At 46.0% G+C, this 19115-nt stretch overlaps 1 protein-coding gene across 1 annotated transcript in view; it reads left to right on the top strand.

The window, feature by feature from the left end:
- LOC119182835 (scoloptoxin SSD14-like) overlaps positions 1–19115 on the top strand; it is a 35278-nt gene that overhangs the window by 13206 nt on the left and 2957 nt on the right. Inside the window, exons 4-9 of the mRNA XM_075888855.1 lie at positions 5407–5504; positions 7204–7396; positions 9388–9554; positions 14253–14524; positions 15915–16069; positions 18787–19018. Coding sequence (XP_075744970.1) covers positions 5407–5504; positions 7204–7396; positions 9388–9554; positions 14253–14524; positions 15915–16069; positions 18787–19018 — 1117 coding nt within the window. The remainder of the gene's footprint in view (positions 1–5406; positions 5505–7203; positions 7397–9387; positions 9555–14252; positions 14525–15914; positions 16070–18786; positions 19019–19115) is intronic.

Genomic DNA, 19115 nt, shown 5'->3' with positions numbered 1-19115 from the left:
AGATGACGCAATGAGCGCACGTCGCCAGGTCGTCATGACGTGGCGGCGCGCGCTCTCATCTCCTTGCCCCTCGAAGAGGGGGGGGGGGCGGTGCTCGAGCGTTTATTTCATGGTGGGGACAATCGTACGCCTAGGGCTTTCACCGGAACGATTCTGTTGTAGTTGCCGGGCACACAAAGGTCACTGCACTCGTTGCACAGTCTCCGTTTGCGAAGAGGGCGCGCTTTTCAGACACAGCGAAATAGCAACTGAGACGTTTACTAGCGTTTATCTGTGCCTGTGAGTACATTTCCTGCGTCATTTGTGTGTGAGAAACGCGGGGAACGTTACGATCTGCTTGCCATTTTTTGTATGACCTTCCAATTTGTTGCTATCGCGTTCATTGATTCGCCTTCGTGGCAAAGCTGTCACTTTTTTTAGTCGTGTGGACGCTGTAAAGACGAAATGAGTGCGCAGTCTGCACGCCTTGATCGTAACTGTGATCACGTGGCGTTGTCAGGGTCGCGCGAACTCTACTTGTAAAAGAAAAAAAAATTTAGACACAGGAACGCCGCAGTGGAAAACTGATTAAGCATTTTGTGTACCTCGTGACTCTATGTGCGCGCAGTTAGTTCTCATAAAACGTTTGAAGTCGTTGTCTTTAAAAAGTTATACGCTGCTGTTGTCTGCTACCGCAAGTGTGACGCACGTCATAGGTATGAGCAAAAACGCGCCGACTCTCGGCATTAGCTAGAGATGAGTTGTAGCCAATACATATAGCTTGTACCTACGGACGCTTTTGGAATTCTAGAAACGTCAGGATCCACGTCATAGCGAAAACCACTGTACGGCCACGTGTCATATGCTAGAATGTTGTTTGATAGCTTTTAATGATGAAATTGCATATCATTATCATCCCCGTGGCCTTGTAATAATTTCTCTCCGTCTATACATACATTACTCACACATAATGAATTTAGTGATAGAAAAATTTTGTGACAGTTGGCCTGTTATGCGTCCTCGCCTGGCTAAAAAAGTAGTTTTTTTTTTAGTTTGTCGCTCATTACACGCATAGTCACCACTCTTCGTTCTTGTACGAAATTTGAACAGCATTAATTGCACGCTTACGTTCTGCATTTTGCACGCATTTTGTTGCGTTCGTTGGAAGAAGTCTGAGTTATGCAATGTTATCGCGTACTGAACCGCATGCGATAGACCCTAAAATGTCAACTTTCTTTTTTCGCTGTTTTTGAAAGATTGGTTTCTCTGAAATTCCGGCGATTTGCACGTGATCAGTGTTTCATTTATTTTACAACCGATCGCTTTTCATTTGAGTTATTAACCACTCGGTAATATTTAGCCGAGTGTACACTGTACAGGGCGCCTTAGCTATCTCCAGCCAGAGCGTAAAAATATGCTGATAAACTGTATGAACACATGGCCAAATGCGTGTTACTATCCATTACTTTGTGCAAATCATACCATTTTATTGTGCTATGGCTCAGCTGTTTAATTATACAACAATAAGTAACCAACATTTGAAGCTACGAAGCTGCAAGAAAAGTTTCGGATAAGAAAGTTGTAGATCAGTCTGCAAAACGTCCGATTACACGGCTCCCAATTTTTTAGCTATTAACTGTTAGCGTTGTTCTGTTCACTACAGATGCCCGCGAAATACGAAAAACACCACGTGACACACCCGCGTGCGCGCCTTCACTGAAGAGCTCTCTAATGTTCCGCGTGCATGCGACATGTGCTTCCATCGCGGTCGTTCAGGACTGACTGCGATAGACAGATGCAGTGGTCGTCACTTGTGCGCAGTAACTTAGCCATGGAGTGGCACAGCGGACCCGCGCATTCGCCCCCCCCCCCCCCATCCACAGTTTTTCTTCGCCATGGCATACAGTGCGAAAATATGACCACTTCAAAGAAGCCAGAAAAAAAAATGAAAACGTCTGCCTGCACCTTTGCTTGCGCGGCTTCAAGTAACAGGCGCATCATCGTACACGTGGCTGACTGCTATGCAGAACATTAGAGAGTGCTGCAATCACGGCGAGCAAGCGGGGATTCCACGGGGTTTTCTTTTTTTCTTGTTTGCATTTCTCAAGCATTTGTGATAAGCGTGTGTGATAAGCAGAAAAACGCTATTGCTTGTTAGACAGAAACCAATAAGAACTGTGTAATTGGATGTTTCGCGAGCCTATGCACAATTTTCTCACCTGATTATTTTCTTCTATATCCGTTGCTTCAAAAGTCGGTAAGTTAATATTGTACAATTAAGCCATTAATCAGAACACAAAAAATATACTCTTACTTGCTCCATGCATGCAATAGTCAGCTATAAGCATTTGGTTGCGTCTTAATAGAGCGTTTCGGCATATATTTTACACCTTCGCTAGGTTTAGCGGGGGCTCCTTGTACACTCTTTATACATCCTATAATACAGACTGAAGGAGGCAAGTGAAGTTTTAAAGGATTTTTGTTAGACACAGCATTATGGGAATGTGAAGAAAGAAAAGTGGACGAAAAGATTACTTGCAGACACCGAACCTACAATCTAAGATGTCGTTCAGTCCACTTTAGTTTCTTCATATTTATTTCTTAACTACTACAGATAAACCACCCTATGTTTTCTTCTGCATTGTGTTCTGCTATCTCTCACTAGCACAGATTAGTGTTTTATAAAGTTATTTGGCCTGCTTTTCGTACAGATAAGCACAAAGTAACTAAACCGTATTGCCTGTACAATTAATTACAAATGCTAGCTCATTTCTACTACGATCTTGGTATTCCTTCGAGGAAACGAAAAATAAAAGCAGCAGATAAGGCAACTCGTGGCAGGTGTCATAGTCGAGTGCATTGGCCAGACGCTGAAATATGACTTGTCGTTGATCGGATATTTGCAATAAGTAATATATTTTGTCTGCGCTTCTGTTGCCGTCACTGCCCATTCACACAAATATTTTTTATTGCCATAACCATTATGTGAAAACATCAGATGTGTTTTCACCGCCACCTTGAGGTTCCATGTAAAGTAGAAATCAACAACAGAGTGTCGTACGTTGTATACGTGCCAGCGAAAGCATGCTAAGAAAGCCGACTATCTTGGCTCGAGCTGAAAGAAAACACATCATTCGTCTTTCTCCTGCCGAGACTCCCAGGAAGAAAAAAAAAGTGGGGGGGGGGGGGCTCAGCATATGCGTTCGAACACGCATATATTGTATAATAAAAAAAGTAATTACCTTTGATCTGCCATATAATTTGTTCAAATCATTTGAAGAGAGTTTACAAAATTTTCGACCAATTTGTGTGCGCAAGCAGACTTAATGGCAATGATTCGCGATAGTGCAAGAAAGTGCGGCGGCTTCACAGCAACGCACGGGTATACTATAGTTGTCGTCATCGTGGTCGTTGTCATTGTTGTTCTTCTTTTATCAAATACTGCCGGCTGGTAGTATTTGGGAGCCATGACAGGAGTGGGTACATCACATTACAATATTACACAATATATTGTTTTCGTCAACAAACAGATAAATATTACACAATCTATCGTTTCAGTTGACAAAAAGAAAAAAAAATACACATAGGAAGAAAAGCAATGATAAGAACACTTGCGTCCGAATGTGAAATGAAGACGCGGGCATGAAAAACGAGTCCCACGGCATTTGCAATAATACACTGAGGCAGGACAGGAGAACACTAAAACGTACAGGAGCGAGTGACTGAACACCCGAAATGGGTATACGAAATATTGAGAAAAAGTGCACAACTTGGGTGATAAGATTAACGATAGAAAATCAAATAATGTGAACTGAAGGGCACTTTCCACCCATGGGACGCATACCGCGAAAGTAGTTCCGCATACATTTCCAGCTCTAAAAACACAAAGAATGAAAAGGGCTGCGAAAAAACATCGATCACGCAAAATCTTCTACTGCATTTGATAGATATGTGGGGTTTAACGTCCGCAAACCACCATATGATTATGAGAGACACCGTAGTGGAGGGCTCCGGAAATTTAAACCACCTGGGGTTCTTTAACGTGCATTCAAATCTGAGCACACGGCCTACAACATTTCCGCCTCCGTCGGAAATGCAGCCGCCGCAGCCGGGACTTCTACTGCATTTGTGAAGGCATGAAGTGACAATAGGCTAACCACGTCACATGGAAGCTCGTTTCAGTCTGCTATCGTTCGAGGAAAGAATTAAAGTTGATATGCGCTCGTTTCTAGTGGCCTTACGATAGTTTTACGGTGCTTCCATCTGTTCTTGTTGTTGCCGCTGTCTATAGCTGGGGGAGCGCCTTTTGCGCAGGAACAGGTTATACGTGAGAAAATACGTCATAGATGCAAACAACGCCTCAAAATACTCATACGCAGCTGCGCGTATGAAGCGTTTCGGCGCCGGAAGCGTCCGGAAGAGTCAGCCTTTGGCCCTGGCCTTTTATTTCTTCGGACACAGTACTAAGCACGCTTCTGCGATGACGTACGCAGCAACGACATCAAACTGTTTTTCTCTGCGTTCGACTGCTCTGATTATCGCCAGTACTAAGCAGAAGAGCAGGTTCTTTCGTTTCACGGCATGCATTGCGTTAAAAATGGGAGATGACGATAGCGGAGAAGCGAATGGCAAGCGCACGCCAGGGCCGATGGTGAGTTTACGGGATAAGGCATATGGTGGCGGGCGGTAGTTTCTGCTGGTTCTGCCCGGTGCCCTCCTTCTTAAGTTTATCTCTCTCTCTCTGCTGAGAAGCCTTCTGAGAGACAAAGCCAAGTTGCGGTGCTCCGAGCTACCTATGCTCGGTACATGATGTGTCCTGGCTATCTAGTAAGTGATTATCAAATGAAAAGTAAAAAAGTGAGCCCCGTAACTGTCTCTCCGGGGGAGGACACCTCAACAGAAGCTAACGAGAGGTAGGGGTAAGGAGTGATTAAAAGGATAGTATTAAAAAGTATAGAGATAAAGAGAACGGAAGGAGAGAGCCAGGCGCAGGGACAGCGACATACGAAAGTAAGGAGAAGATAGGAAAGATGGACATGGTTGCAGCAGTCCGAGGATGGAGCACCACTCGGCGAGAGCTCTTGTTGGCGTCAAGAGATGGCCTAGGGTGATCCCAGTCGGCCAGAGCTGCGCTGTCGTTGGAGATCGCGGGGGCACAACCGGTCGGCACGAAATTCAGCGAGCAAGTCCATCTCCCGGCTGTCTTTGTTCAATGTAGCCGTATAGTGCCTTATATATTGAAGTCAAAGCATTGCGGTGTTCGAAAATAGTTCGATGACAAGGACAGTTTGATTTAACCGAGCACGATATAGTCGGCTTCGGCTACTTCAAAATGTTGAATGTGCCTGTCATATTACCGTTACACTTCACATGGAGCCTGGCACATATCTGCCAATAAAATGTATGTGAACTCTTCTCTTTCCAAAGGACGACCAGGCAGGCGCACGTTATCGACGCTCTGCCGTCCGCCCCCAAGAACCTGTCCGTAGAAGAGTTCCACAAGAAACAGGGCAGCGTCTGGAAAGGTTGTGATTTTCTCTACATTCTTTTTTTTTCGTATGAACTGCCGTTGTTGCCTGTCCAGTGGAACGAATGTATTACGAAAACATTGCAGCTGTCGTGTGACGCGCATTGCCTTGACGCACGCTATAGTATGAGCCAACAACCTGCCGTCACCACTTGTAGTATTTGAATAATATTCGAGCGTAGGACACGAAATGTGAACAGGATGTGACAAAATCGCTGAGAAAAAATAATTAATGAAGAAATAAACGCCAGCAACACAAAAAAGACCCCAATATATTCTTATTTGTGCACTCACTACACGTACGTAAAATTTATATGGAAAAGAAAACGACGCCGCGGAAAAAATCATCACCTACACACACCGTTTGTCCGTCAGTCGGCACACACGCATTTTCTGAAAAGCACATTTTCGATTACGTGCGATCAACTTACATAGCGAGAAGCGCAAAAACTTGGAAGATACTTGAAACAATCAGCATACTGGGAGCCTGGGGATCAATGTCTTACGAGGGCGGTTCAGCGTCCCAACCCCTCAAAATCTTTGCATTTTGTATGCGCACACATACGCGCTCACATGCAAACACAAAGAACGAACATCAAAAACGTTCAAATCTCTCCCCCCCCCCCAAAAAAAATATAGAAAAGAAAGAGCTCATTTTGCATTTTCTTCTGTTTTTTTTTTTGCGTTGTTTTTAACAGCAAGCACTTTTGAGTGCTGCCGTATACTACAACGTTAAAGAGTTCAACATTTATGATTAACCTTACCTTGTGGAGCTCCTCCTCGCAATGCTGAGTTCACTGTGGAGTAAAATATGTAAAGCCACGATTTGACGATTAGATTAACATATCCAGTTGATCATTCAGGACTATTGAAGTTATAAGCTAAAAAATGTGATAAGCGATAATTTCACACTTATTGAAATGTCGAGAGGGGGAAGGAGATCTATCACCTCACCACTCTTTCCCCTTTCATCAATATTATTATTTTTTATTATTTAGAAATACTGTCAACCCTTTATTGAGGGTCATTACAGGAAAGGTACGACACACAGTACAAACAAATCGGGAATATAACTATACATCTCCAAATGACAAACCAGGTATACATATACACAAATCCGTGAAAGCTCTGCATTTCAAACGAAAAACACACACCCTGATTCGCAATGCAACAAATAACAATCGCAATAATATTTACAATAAATCACATAAATGAAAATCAAGTAAATGCACAAATTCATTAACATCACCTGCATTGACTGTGTTACTCGGTAACCCATTCCAACTTCAATGACATCGAGGAAAAAAGTATGACGGTACTGCAGTACTGATCGTTTTATTTTGCTTAGGTTTTTGTTCTGCATTTTGTGTACGGATATATAGGATCGAACTTGTGAAGGAGAGGTGAAAGACTTCCTAGGACGCCTTTCCGGGATGGTCGCTATACCAATTGGTATAGAGCGACCGCCTCGTAAAGGCATTGGTTCGGGGTTGGATCACAGGACCAAGACTAATTTTTTCGCAACCAACAAATTTGTTTCTGAGTAATCCCCTCTTCGCCCCACCTCACTTGAAGGCAACTGACGGGTTTTTAATAAAGTTTATCAATTCATTCTGGCTTAGTGCTACAAACGGGTGGTCCCCAATTCTCCTTGCCCAGAGACATGAAATAACTGCTACATTCGTTCTCGCGAACAGAGGCAGAGACACTGGGCACGCCCGGAGTGCTGGCCGGCCTGGAGCTGGCTAACAAGAGGTTCGGCCGACTTGCGTGGCACTACAAGCTGGACCCTGTGGCCGACCTCTGCGAGCGCGGCTTCAACGTGACCGAGTCCCTGGGACGCGTCCTGTCTGGAAAGAGCGGAGACCTCTGGAACCACCCAGACCTCAGGTGAGCGCTTGACCACATAACGTTGGCTACACTCGGTCGATTTAACTATAAAGGCTGAGCTCGCATGCTGCGAAAAATATTTGAATTCAATAACTGATTAGTATTACCCTTTGTGAATATACTATGCACCTTCAGCTGTGATCGTGAAACATCACATTGTTGTTTATCTTAATACAGGTCACCACCTCCGAAAAAGAAAAGTACAGTTGTTGTTTAAAACTTATAGTTATATCTTTGGTTTGTTGGGCGTAGGTAGTTCGAAACTCTAAAATGATAAAATTTATAAACATCGAAATGGGCCAAAGTATGCGCGTTGCGCAAATCGTCATAACTACAAAATGGTAGGCATACATGAAAGGGGTCTTAGCAGGTATACATAAAAAAGAGAATAAACTGTGCATTTAACCACAGTCACCATTCATCTCTAAGCGAATATGCGGTATCGTAAACACACTTATGAAGTTGATATCTGGCAGGTTTGTTTTGTATACCGTTCGCCGTAGCACGAAAGCTTCTTACCCTCCTATGGTAATTTTGGTTCACGCCAAGTTAAAGGGGTGACCACGAGAGCACCCTAACGTAAGCGGCTAGATGGATAGATGTATGGACGGACGGATAGATGGATACGCTCAAAGTCGCCGAAGTTTGCTAAGAAATGATTCCCATTTAATAACGTCACAATCCCGTCACGTACGTCGTCAAAAACTTCCCGCCAGACAGTGGCACATACCCACGGGCGAGTATCTGCCACTGGTATGCGGGTATGTGCCACGGGTAATTGACACTCAGTAACTACCCAAGAACGACGAGAACACACACATGGGCAATTTTAGCGCGCGAGCGTTAAGAAATACCCGACATCGGTAGCGTCTACCCGATGAATGCAAAGAATAAAAGTCATGGAACCAGCTAAAATCGAACCCAAGCATTCTGCGTGGTAATGAAGCATTTCACCGCATAGCTACGCCAAGTCTCGGAAATACTTCTCAAATAGACGCTAATTTTCGGGAAACGTCAATAGTGATTGCAATGCTACCTACCCGATTTTATAAACATTACATATGTACTCCTTTGATACAGCCGTTACGTCAGATTATCGTCAATTGTGGTTAGTTGCCATGCGCTGAAGCTGATTTATGTAGCAGTGTCCAGGGCCAGCATCTTCGCGAGCATTAGCGCTTCATATCGGCACTGTTGAAATTTGGGCTTGTTGATGTATTGTGCCCAATATCAGCTTCTGGTGTTGCTAATACGCATGTTCTAGTTGACATCGTTGCGCAAGTGCAAACAACTGGTTTATAAACATCTGTAACTTTTTAACATATATATGTTGTAAAGTGCGTGCAAAATTTGTACATATATTTAGCGTCCTTTCATGGCGTGTCGCTCAATGAAAAAAATTGCAACACTGTCACCTCTCCGCATGTTTCGCGTAACATCGATTCCCAGGTATACATGGGTGATCTGCCGAATTTTTTTAACATCTCATTTCTATAACCTTTCAATTCTCTTAACCTCTTTCCCAGCACAAGCTAGCCAGCCTGTATAAGAACTGGCTAACCTCCCTGTCATTTCTTTTCTACCCTTATCTTCCTAATTTAAACAAAACAAAACGAAAACATCATGTCCCGCAAGCTTTCGAACGTTCTTAGACAACGTGGCATTACGTAATATGCATACAAAGAGACATTTAGAATGAAATGGGAGGTGCCGTAGGATCAGAAACGTGCAGTTTTGGGTGAGAGGTTGAACAGGGAAGCTATCGTTAAAAATGGCCGTAAGCTATGGACGTCTTAAGATAACAACTCAATTTTTTTTTCGCTAAACATTCATGAATAGCAAGTGAACTTGAAAATTCTAAATCCAAAATAATATTTCTCGAAAATTGTGTTTTTGACAGTGGTGACCTACCTTAGTCACCATTGATTGGAACGCATTTACTGAGAAACTAGGAAGCTGCGATGCCACGAATGCGATTGGTTGTCGCGCAGGATGGAGTTTGTGCGCGAGGGAAGCAACGACGAGCTGCTACGAGTGGGCGAGACCCTGAGGCGACCGTCGCTGTCGGAGACTCTGCGCCGTGTGGCCAAACTGGGAGCCAAGGAGTTCTACACTGGCGTCATCGCCAAGCTTTTGCTGCGGGACATCGCGGCTGCAGGTATACCTCTCCTCCCCATCCTGTCGGCTGGGTCTTTCTAACATATCAGCTATGTCTGTCTGCAATCGGCTGTCGTACGCTTTCGAAAGCAAAGTGCGGGCTACCTTGTGTCATTGCAAGTTTATTAAATGCTGTGAGCCCAGCCCACAGCACCTAAGATTGTATTAGCCTGAACCAAAGGCAAGAGACAAGCAGTTGAACTGGATTGTTTAACATGGTGATCTAGGGTTCGTTTAAATCAAACAGGACGGCAGTATTCCGTTGTTTGCGATATGGCGTGGAGCAGCCGTAGAAGAATTCGATTCCATCGACGTAGTTAAAAAATTACAGCAAATCAACGAAGGGAACGATGATGAGTGGGGTGAAGCGTCCATACGTCCATTTTTACACCCGTCCATCTGTCCGAGCATCCGTCCGTGCGTCGCTCCGTCCCTATGTCTGTCGGTTTTAGATGCGGAGCATCTAATACTCGAGGCTTGTAGTGCGGCGCCGTCCGCAAGCTTCCTCCTCCTTCTTCCACCATCTGTGCATCCCTTCCTCCTCTACACACCGCGCGCGCTTCACTCCTCCACCATCTGTGCACCCTCCTCCTCCCTTCCTCCTCTACACACCCAAGGAGGATTAAAAAAAATCCTGGAGTGGAAATGATTGCGCAGATGTGAAGCCGTTCCTCTGGCAAGATGGCGGCTGTGGCGGCCATCTTACTAGGGGCATGATAAAGTGTCGCCGTTCAGCGATCGAAAACGAAGCGTTTCCCTCGCACGCCCAACGAGTTTAATGCAACCAACATTTTTGGGGCCTCATAGTGCTCCAAGTGCGTCTTAAAGTCACTAGTTTTCCGTAGTGAGCCTCTAATTGGAGGCAAAGTTCTTTGAAGATTCAGTCATCTATATTTGTTTCTGAGTGTTATTTCGTCAGGAACAACCATCCTTTAATATAGAACTACCGTAGTATTTACATAACGTATCAAAGCCACTTGATCTTTAAGCGGGCACTATCAGAAAAGAGCATGTTTCCGCCATCTTGGCAGTGGCAATAGGTGGCTTCACTTCTGCTGGCAAGGCATCGCAGGAGCTTCCACTCCAGCAACTTTTCTTTAATTCTCCTTGTACACACCGCGTGCGCTTCTCCTCTTCACGAACATTCGCTAGCTGTATTATGTAGCGCGCATGCGCCGTCACGCTTCGAGAACATCGGCAGCTGACGCGCGCGCATGCGCCGTCGCGCTTCGAGAACATCGGCAGCTGACGCGCGCGCATGCGCCGTTGCGCTTCTCCCCCTTCTCGAACATTCGACAGCTGACAGTGCATGCGTCGTCGCGCTGTATATATACTCAAGGTCGGCGCTCGCTCGCTCAGTTGCCGCTCGTCGGTTGGTTTGTACGGCGCGTCGACGTCCAAGGTCGCGGTGAAATGAATTCCAACGAATCCAAAAACACAATGATCGACGTCCCTTCGACCAGCGCCGCCCTTTCGCATACGTGTGTACGTGTTCACTCATTTAACACCCCCTCCTACAACCACGTTAACCAATTTAGCCATCGACCCAAGTAAGTCGCACTTTAACACCCCGTTAACCAATTATATGCTCCGCATCCTCCTCAGTGTTCCCCCGAGGGAAGCTGCGGGCAATTTTTTTCTGATACTGCTGGTTACGCCTGACGCAGCACAGGGTCAGACTATAGGTGGAGGTTCGCCCCTAAAAGAGACTTTTATTTACAATGCAGAGACCGTAAAGACCGTGCGACTATTCGGAGGATCCCGTTTCATCTCTCGTGCTTGCTTGTATTTCTTATTCATCTGGTGGTCCGTCAGTGCTCGTGATGGAATTAACACCGCGATGCTATCTCTAGATAGCACAAACGGCACTGTGTCGCTCTGTATTGCTGTTGCTTGAGAGAGAGATTGTGGAGAGATTGTGATTATTAGAGGGAAAAGAAAAGAAAAGTGAGCCCCGTAACTGTCTGCATCAGCGTGCGACACCTCTACAGTAGCTCACAAGGGATGGGGGTAAGGAGGGATTAAAATGATAGGATTGAAGGTATGGGGAGAGAGAGAAAGATGCGCAAGGACAGTGAGCGACGATATAAGAGAGATAGGAAAGATGAAACACGGTCGCAAGAGTCCGAGGACGGGACACCACTTGCGAGAGCTCTTTTCGGCGACAGATCGCGTATATAGGGCTCATCCAGTAGGCCAGAGCTGCGCTGGCGTCGTCGTAGGGGACCGGCGGCAGGAGGTGGCGTAGGACCAACCCAGTCGGCCAGAGCTGCGCTGTCGATAGAGATCGCGAGGGCACAACCGGTCGGCACGGAATCCAGCGAGCGAGTCACTGTTGCTTGACGCCACAGCGTCACGCAATACGTGATGCAAAGTTCCGTCGTCGTCTCGCTTTGCTCGGTGGCGAAGTTTCATCTCCGTGAGCCCTCGTGCCTGCGCCTCGGGTTGCTACAGTAAAGTTCAGCGACCGTATTACATTTATAGAGGCTTCATTTACTCGTATACGTGAATGTCAATAGTCAACATTAGAGGCTGGATTTACAGGCGCTAAAGATTCAGGTTTTAGGCGCCAAATACAGACAGGCAAAAAAAACAGTTTTAGGCCATTAAAATTGTAAATATAGGCACAATAAATATTTATAAAAATTTAAATTTCAAAGAATACGTGCAGGACCTGCGTGTACGACAGGAAAGCAAAGAGAAATGTTGCAAAGAGAAATGATGAGAAATGCAAAGAGAAATGCAAAGAGAAATGATGGTACAAAGGCGCCAGTGGTTTAGCATAGCCATGCAATTTCTTTTCCGCAGGGTTTGCAGACCATGGTCTCTCCTTTTATTCATATTGTAAGATATTTACGCAACCTTCAATCACACAAACACTCACACACCCACCCGAGTAACACACACGACACTCAGCGCTCTGTATATTGTCCAGAATGGCAAGTATATAAAGTGTCCACTGTCGAATAAACACGCTCATGGGCCTCCTTTTCTTTCGGCATGGCTAAGAAGGGCATCACAGGAGCGAACAGCCAGACCGCTAACAGGCCAGACGGGTCTTCTAGCCTCGTATCAGCCGGGTCTAATCGCACAGGGTCAAATTCTCCTCTGTCTGTGAACCTCATAACTCTCACAGATTGGAGCATTTCTAGAGGCGCTAGAGAAGTGCGTGCACTGGGCACCCATAATCTAGACGGCGTAGATTTGCACCGCTATGCGCCCCGAAAAGAGGTGAAATGTTAGAATGAACGCCGCTTGCCCTTCATCTTACGGGCGCTCGCCCCAACACGGCGGGCCTTAGGGCCTTGTAGCCTAGATAATGCTGAAAGGAACTTCTGAGATGTATACAGGTTGCACCACATAGACTTTCAAAAGCTCAATTTCGCCCTGTAACATAAATACCAGTCTCCAACTGTACTCGAAAGCCAAATTTGAGGTTAAACAGTGTTCATATAGGCACCAACTTTGAAAAGGCATTAATAGGCACTTATAGAAACTTAGGCAAAAACGTTCAGAATAGGCCTTTATAGGCACTATAAAAACAACATAAAAGCCCTTCACATCGCGGCCCGTGCTTAACTCATGCTCATATATCAAAGTGACACGATAGGAACGCAAGAAACAAAGTAAGCATTTGCCTATAACTCGGTCTCTAGTCATCATCATCATCATCATCATCATTATCAGCCTGACTACGTCCACTGCAGGACAAAGGCCTCATTCATGTCCTGCCAGTCAACTCGGTCCTGTGCTTGCTTCTGCCAATTTATACCCGCAAACTTCTTAATCTCATCTGCCCACCTAACCTTCTGTCTCCCCCTAACCCGCTTGCCTTCACTACCCTTAATGACCAGCGGTTATCCTGTCTACGTGTTACATGCCCGGCCCATGTCCATTTCCTCTTGATTTCAACTATGATATTGATACGTGTATTAACCCCGGTTTGTTCTCTAATCCACTCTGTTTTCTTCTTGTATCTTAAGGTTACACCTACATTTTCCTTCCCATTGCTTGCTACGTCGTCCTCAATTTAAGCTGAACCCTCTTTGCGAGTCCCTAGGTTTCTGCTCCGTAGATAAGTATTGGCAAGATGCAGCTGTTATATACCTTCCTCTTGAGGAATAGCGGTAATCTACCTGTCATGATTTGAGAGTGCTTGCCTAATGTGCTTCACCCCATTCTAATTCTTCTAGTTACTTCAGTCTCGTGGTTCGGCTCCGCGGTTATTACCTGCCCTAAGTAGACATAGTCGTTTACAACTTCAAGTGGACTATTACTTATCTCAAAGCGCTGCTCCCTTCCGAGGTTGTTGTACATTACTTTCGTTTTCTGCAGATTAGTTTTAATACCCACCTTTCTGCTCTCCTTGTCTAACTCCATAATCATGAGTTGCAATTCGTCCCCTGACTTACTCAGCGATGCAATGTCATCGGCGAAGCACAGGTTACTAAGGTACTCTCAATTAACTCTTATGTCTAACTGTTCCCATTCTAGGCCTCTGAAAACCTCCTATAAGCACGCGTTAAATAACATCGGGGAAATCTATCTCCCTGCCTTACACCCTTCTTGATTGGTATTCTGCTGCTTTCTTTATGAAGCGCTATGGTAGCAGTTGATCCCCTTTAAATTCCCCTTTAGTTGATCCCCTCTATTCATCATCATCTTCTAAAACCGCTGTGCGGCGCCGTGTGCGTTGCAGGTGGCTTGCTGACGGCCGACGATTTGGCCTCTTACGAGGCGCGCGAATACAGTGCAGCGAACGTGTCGTTCGGCGCCGGCTCGTGGTTGCTCACTTCGGCTGCGCCCAGCGGAGGGCCCGCCTTGGCGATGGCCGGCTCCCTGCTGCGCACCCTGGGTCCTCTGATCTTCGCGCAAGACCTTCCCACACAGTTCCGCGCGATCGTCGAGCTTTTCAAGCAGAGCCTTGGCCGCCGGCTGCACGCCACGGCCTCTTTCTACGAGGACGCCCAGGTACAATCGCCATTTATAACTAAGTTAGTTCACTCGTTTGGCTTCATCCGGTTAGCTATTGTGCGATGATAGTAGAGGTCACGACGAAATGTAAACAGGAGAGCGAGAGAAAGTACACAACAATTGTCCGAAAATTCAAACTACATGCACCATGGTCATAACACATGTACAAGAACACACACAGGCATAGTGTATATTCTTCGACCAAGTTTTGTCTGAAGGCAGCGATTAATCTTACGAGTGGGGATTATATTCGCTTTTGAATTCTCTGGGCACGAAATGATCGTAATTTGTGAATTATTCCTAATTTTTAGAGCTGTCAGCCCTAACACTCATCGCGTAGACACATGCATAGTACTCTGAGCAAATATAGTGTGCTGGATTGTCCAGTAGATGTACGTTCCACAAACGGTACCTCATGGACAAGGCAAAGCCAATAGACTGTGACACATTGTTGATTTGTAAGCATAACAATGAAGCCCCGCCGCGGTGGTCTGGTGGCTAAGGTACTCGGCTGCTGACCCGCAGGTCGCAGGTTCCATTCCCGGCTGCGGAGGCTGCATTTCCGATGGAGGCGGAAATGTTGTAGGCCCGTGTACTCAGATTTGGGTGCACGTTAAAGAACCCCAGGTGGTCAAAATTTCCGGAGCCCTCCACTACGGCGTCTCTCATAATCAAATGGTGGTTTTGGGACGTTAAACCCCACGAATCAATCAAGCATAACAATGAAGGCCGTTTTTGAGAATTAGTCATACCTGATTTTGATGCCGGTGTGCTCTCAACTTGGACCATGTGCTCGAAGTGCAGAAAGTACTGGAGATGTACACTACGCTTTCACAGAGTTCATGGGAGCAGGTAACGTGAAAGTACGAAGGCACACGCGAGGAACATACAGCGGTCGTTCCGTGTATATGTTCCCGGCTTGTTTTTTAGTGCTATACGTGCCCTAATTTGCAGTCTTACAAACTCGCTAAAATTCTCGTTCTCGTATCCGTCGTCGATTTTGATGACCGTGTCGGTTGACGTTGATCAACGCCGTCGAACAAATTCAATTACATCGGTCGTATTGACTGAGATCATCTTTATTACAGAGAGCACATTATTGATTTGAGGACAGTCTTTCGAGGTAGCTTAAATAGTTTGTGTTAAGCAGATCTTACTGGCGTTCATGGCGAAAAAAAAAGTTGACTTTATTTTCAGCAACATAAACAATGTTACAGCAGACCATAAAAAAACTGATTAAGCTGCTTGAGGGTGACCTAGCCACTGTAAAACGATAGTTCCACTAGGAGTCGCTAACGACTTGACAGTACATAACGGCAGTGGCATGAAAGCATAATATACAGCTAATATATTCCCATGCCACCCTGCTGCATGGGCGTCCTTGCAGGGTGGAATGGCGAGCAGGATAGTGGATGGCGAGCTGCTACAACCACCACCCGTTGACGTCAGTCATGCTCTCGGTGACCCTGGTGTGCCTGAATCGGTGGCTGTCGTCGACAGCGTGGGTGACATCGCCATCGTCTACAGTGACCTTCACGGGGTGTAAGAGCCGAAATATTTGTGTGCATAATGCCTTTCACTAGTCCGTCACTTGGGTGCAACTGCCGAATTTATCGTGATGTCGCTCACTGCGCGTTATCGAGACAGACATTCAACGCGAGAGCTGTTTATGCCAGCTGTCCCACGAACGGAAAGCTATCGCAATTGTGAATCGGCACGTGGCGGTATCTTCGTCCTCTACTGCTTCGCTCGCCACGTGCGCTTATCTGTCCAGCGTGGGATGGGATAAATCTATTGGGTGAGATAACAAATACAAAGAGACAGAAAAGATGGAGAGAAAGATATTCTTGGAAAAAAAATGGCCCGAATCTACATGTTACACTGTAAATGTCGTCGAAAGACGATAGTCTTGCGTCTTGAGAAAGTGAACAAAACGTTTATTTGATGTTCTGCGCAAGAAAATTGGTGAACGGTATTCTGGAGGCGCTGCGTTAGAGTGCCTCGAGCGTGTAACGGAGGTGAACAAGCGCATCTAAACACGTTAGGCACGAGCGCCATCTGGCAGTTATCTTCGAAAACGAAGGCGTGCGCGACCGCGGAGAAAGATGCGCGCCGGTCACGGAGGTGATAAGGTGTAAAATGCAAATTGACGGGCAAGTGCCACCACCGCGCCGTCGTAGCAAAGCGATTGTAAACACCTTCTTGAGCATCGCGTTGGACTGTCAGCGCAGCGCGTTAAACGCTACAGTGTTCAGCGTTACTTGTACGTGTGTGCCTCTTCTAGTATAAAGGCAGACATACAAAACATAGGCATGTTGTTATGGCACCTCAGATATGCGCAATATTTGCTTTTTTAATTGACAATCGCACAACGATGAACGCTAAACCTTGAGCAATATTAGTGGGCGCTGCGGATGTGGTGCGCCGTTTGAGGAATCGTTAGGGCGGAAAAACAGACAAATGTACACACAGGCAGACAGACAGACATACCAAAACTTTTTCTCTAAGAAAGACTATCGTCTTTAAAAAATTTCCCGACGAAGCGGGATTTGAGCCAGCGTACTCACAATCTAAAGGCGTGCGTCGTTACCACTCGGCTATCAGTGCACGCTAGCCGAGCATGGCAAAGCCTTGTATAGTGACTATACAAAAGGGTTGGGAAGGAGAAATGAGGGCGCGTGAGGAAAGGAGGAGGGGAAAAATAAAACATAGCATAGAGATGAGAAAGAAAGGGAAGAGCAGAAAGAAAAATACAGGCAACGAGACGTAATCAGAGAGATATAAGTATATGGGCAGAAGGAGAGAGAAAGGGGGAAAGAACGAGAAATAGAAACAAATATACAAAAGTAGAAAGGAAAGAGCGGAAATAGACACACATAAAATACAGAAAAATACAGAGAAGAGAGAAAAACAAAGTAAGGTATAAAGGAAAAAATAAAGAGAAACAAAAAAAATGTCGCCCAGCTCCGCACGACCTTCAGGCTTGCATGGCAAGTGCGAATATGAAATACCTTTTTTAGTTCGTGATGGTGAGAGTACGTGAATACCTGACGGGGCCCTGCAACATTTTTTCAAGTCACCATGAAATGGATTCAATTCACTAAAAAAGCGTATTCCCTATAATGAGTGCACCACCGCAAAAGTTTTTAGATATCCTCCAGTACTAGCGGAGTTGCAGATTTGTCGCACGCTGCAATTGCATTATCTCTCCTATCGTCCCGACGAAAGTGCTGGAAGCTAAGCAGAGTGGGATGGCACGGGGAAAGAAAATATGTCACGCGCGGCTCGTGATTTTGAACACTTTTTCGCCTTTCTTTTTCTGCGAATACGCGGCTTTGCAGTGTGATCGCACGTGCAAACGGGGACAAGTCGCGGCCTCCTGCGGCAGTCCCAGTGACGACCGATCACACCATGCTCGAGTCAGCCAATGGCTGAGACAACGGCTGTGACGAGGGATTTTTGAGCTTGTATGGTCATTTGCCGCGAGAAGAGAAAGCAACTTTTAGCTGACTGAGAATTTATTTTGAATTTCAGGCAACGTGCTGTGCTATAATATTTGGCTCGTGTGTTCTTGAAAACCTCTGCCACTGATCGGCAGCATTTTCTGACCATGCTCAAAAGATGTTGCTGCGCCCCTATAATGCAGCCGATATGATCAAATTATATTCAACGATAGCAATAAATTTCGTGTAGTAGCCAGGATACTCATCCCACGTAAAAAACACCCTTCCCATTAGAAAAAGATCACAGAATATCCAGGGAGTGAATTATGATGAGTGAGGCGAAGTGTCCATCCATCGATCCGTGTGTCCGTCCATCTGTGCATGCGTCCGATCGCGTTCGAGAATGCAGGCGGCGCGCGGGTAACACCGGCGAGACGCGAGCCAAGGAAGCCGAGTGCAAGCGTCTTCAACGCGCCCCCCGCTCTGCTTCGTCCATGCCCCACCAACGATCCATCAAGCACGACAATTATCCAGGGGACTGAGAGAGGCATTTGTTCTCCGCGTACTCAGGTGCAGCACGACTTTCAGCCAATCAGAGATAAGTGGTACAGCGCCATCTAGAATATCCTCACTCAACTGCCGTTTGTATGTACTTTTATGATGCAGTGCCGCCTATTATACTGCCTTCTTTCCTTTCTCATTTTTTTTCTCGGTTACGCGTTACGCATGACAAGGTTGGACAAAGAGGAGCGTCGCCCCTAAAGAAAAAAAACGAATCATTAGTGTTATTCACGCGAGCATATACCGTCGCCACAGGTTCGGCTCGCACTTCCTTTCCAACTCCACGGGTGTGATATTCAACGGCGCCCTGAGGGAGTTTCCCGCGGCCAGCGGGGAAGAGGGAGAGGAGAGTGGCTCCCTCTTCCGGCCAGGGGTGAGAGTGCCCAGCCCGGCCGCGCCTGCGCTGGTCGTCGACGACACCGGTGACTTGCAGCTGCTCTTCACCTCGGACGCCCCGGGCAACCAGACTCTCACGGCAGCCATACAGGTTAATGTGAATTCATTATTATTATTATTATTATTAGTAGTAGTAGTCGTAGTAGTAGTAGTAGTAGTAGTAGTAGTAGTAGTAGTAGTAGTAGTAG

The sequence above is a fragment of the Rhipicephalus microplus genome, chromosome 3, assembly GCF_043290135.1.
Source record: "Rhipicephalus microplus isolate Deutch F79 chromosome 3, USDA_Rmic, whole genome shotgun sequence".
Classification (NCBI taxonomy): domain Eukaryota; kingdom Metazoa; phylum Arthropoda; class Arachnida; order Ixodida; family Ixodidae; genus Rhipicephalus; species Rhipicephalus microplus.
This window is presented reverse-complemented; position numbering and strand designations above follow the sequence as displayed.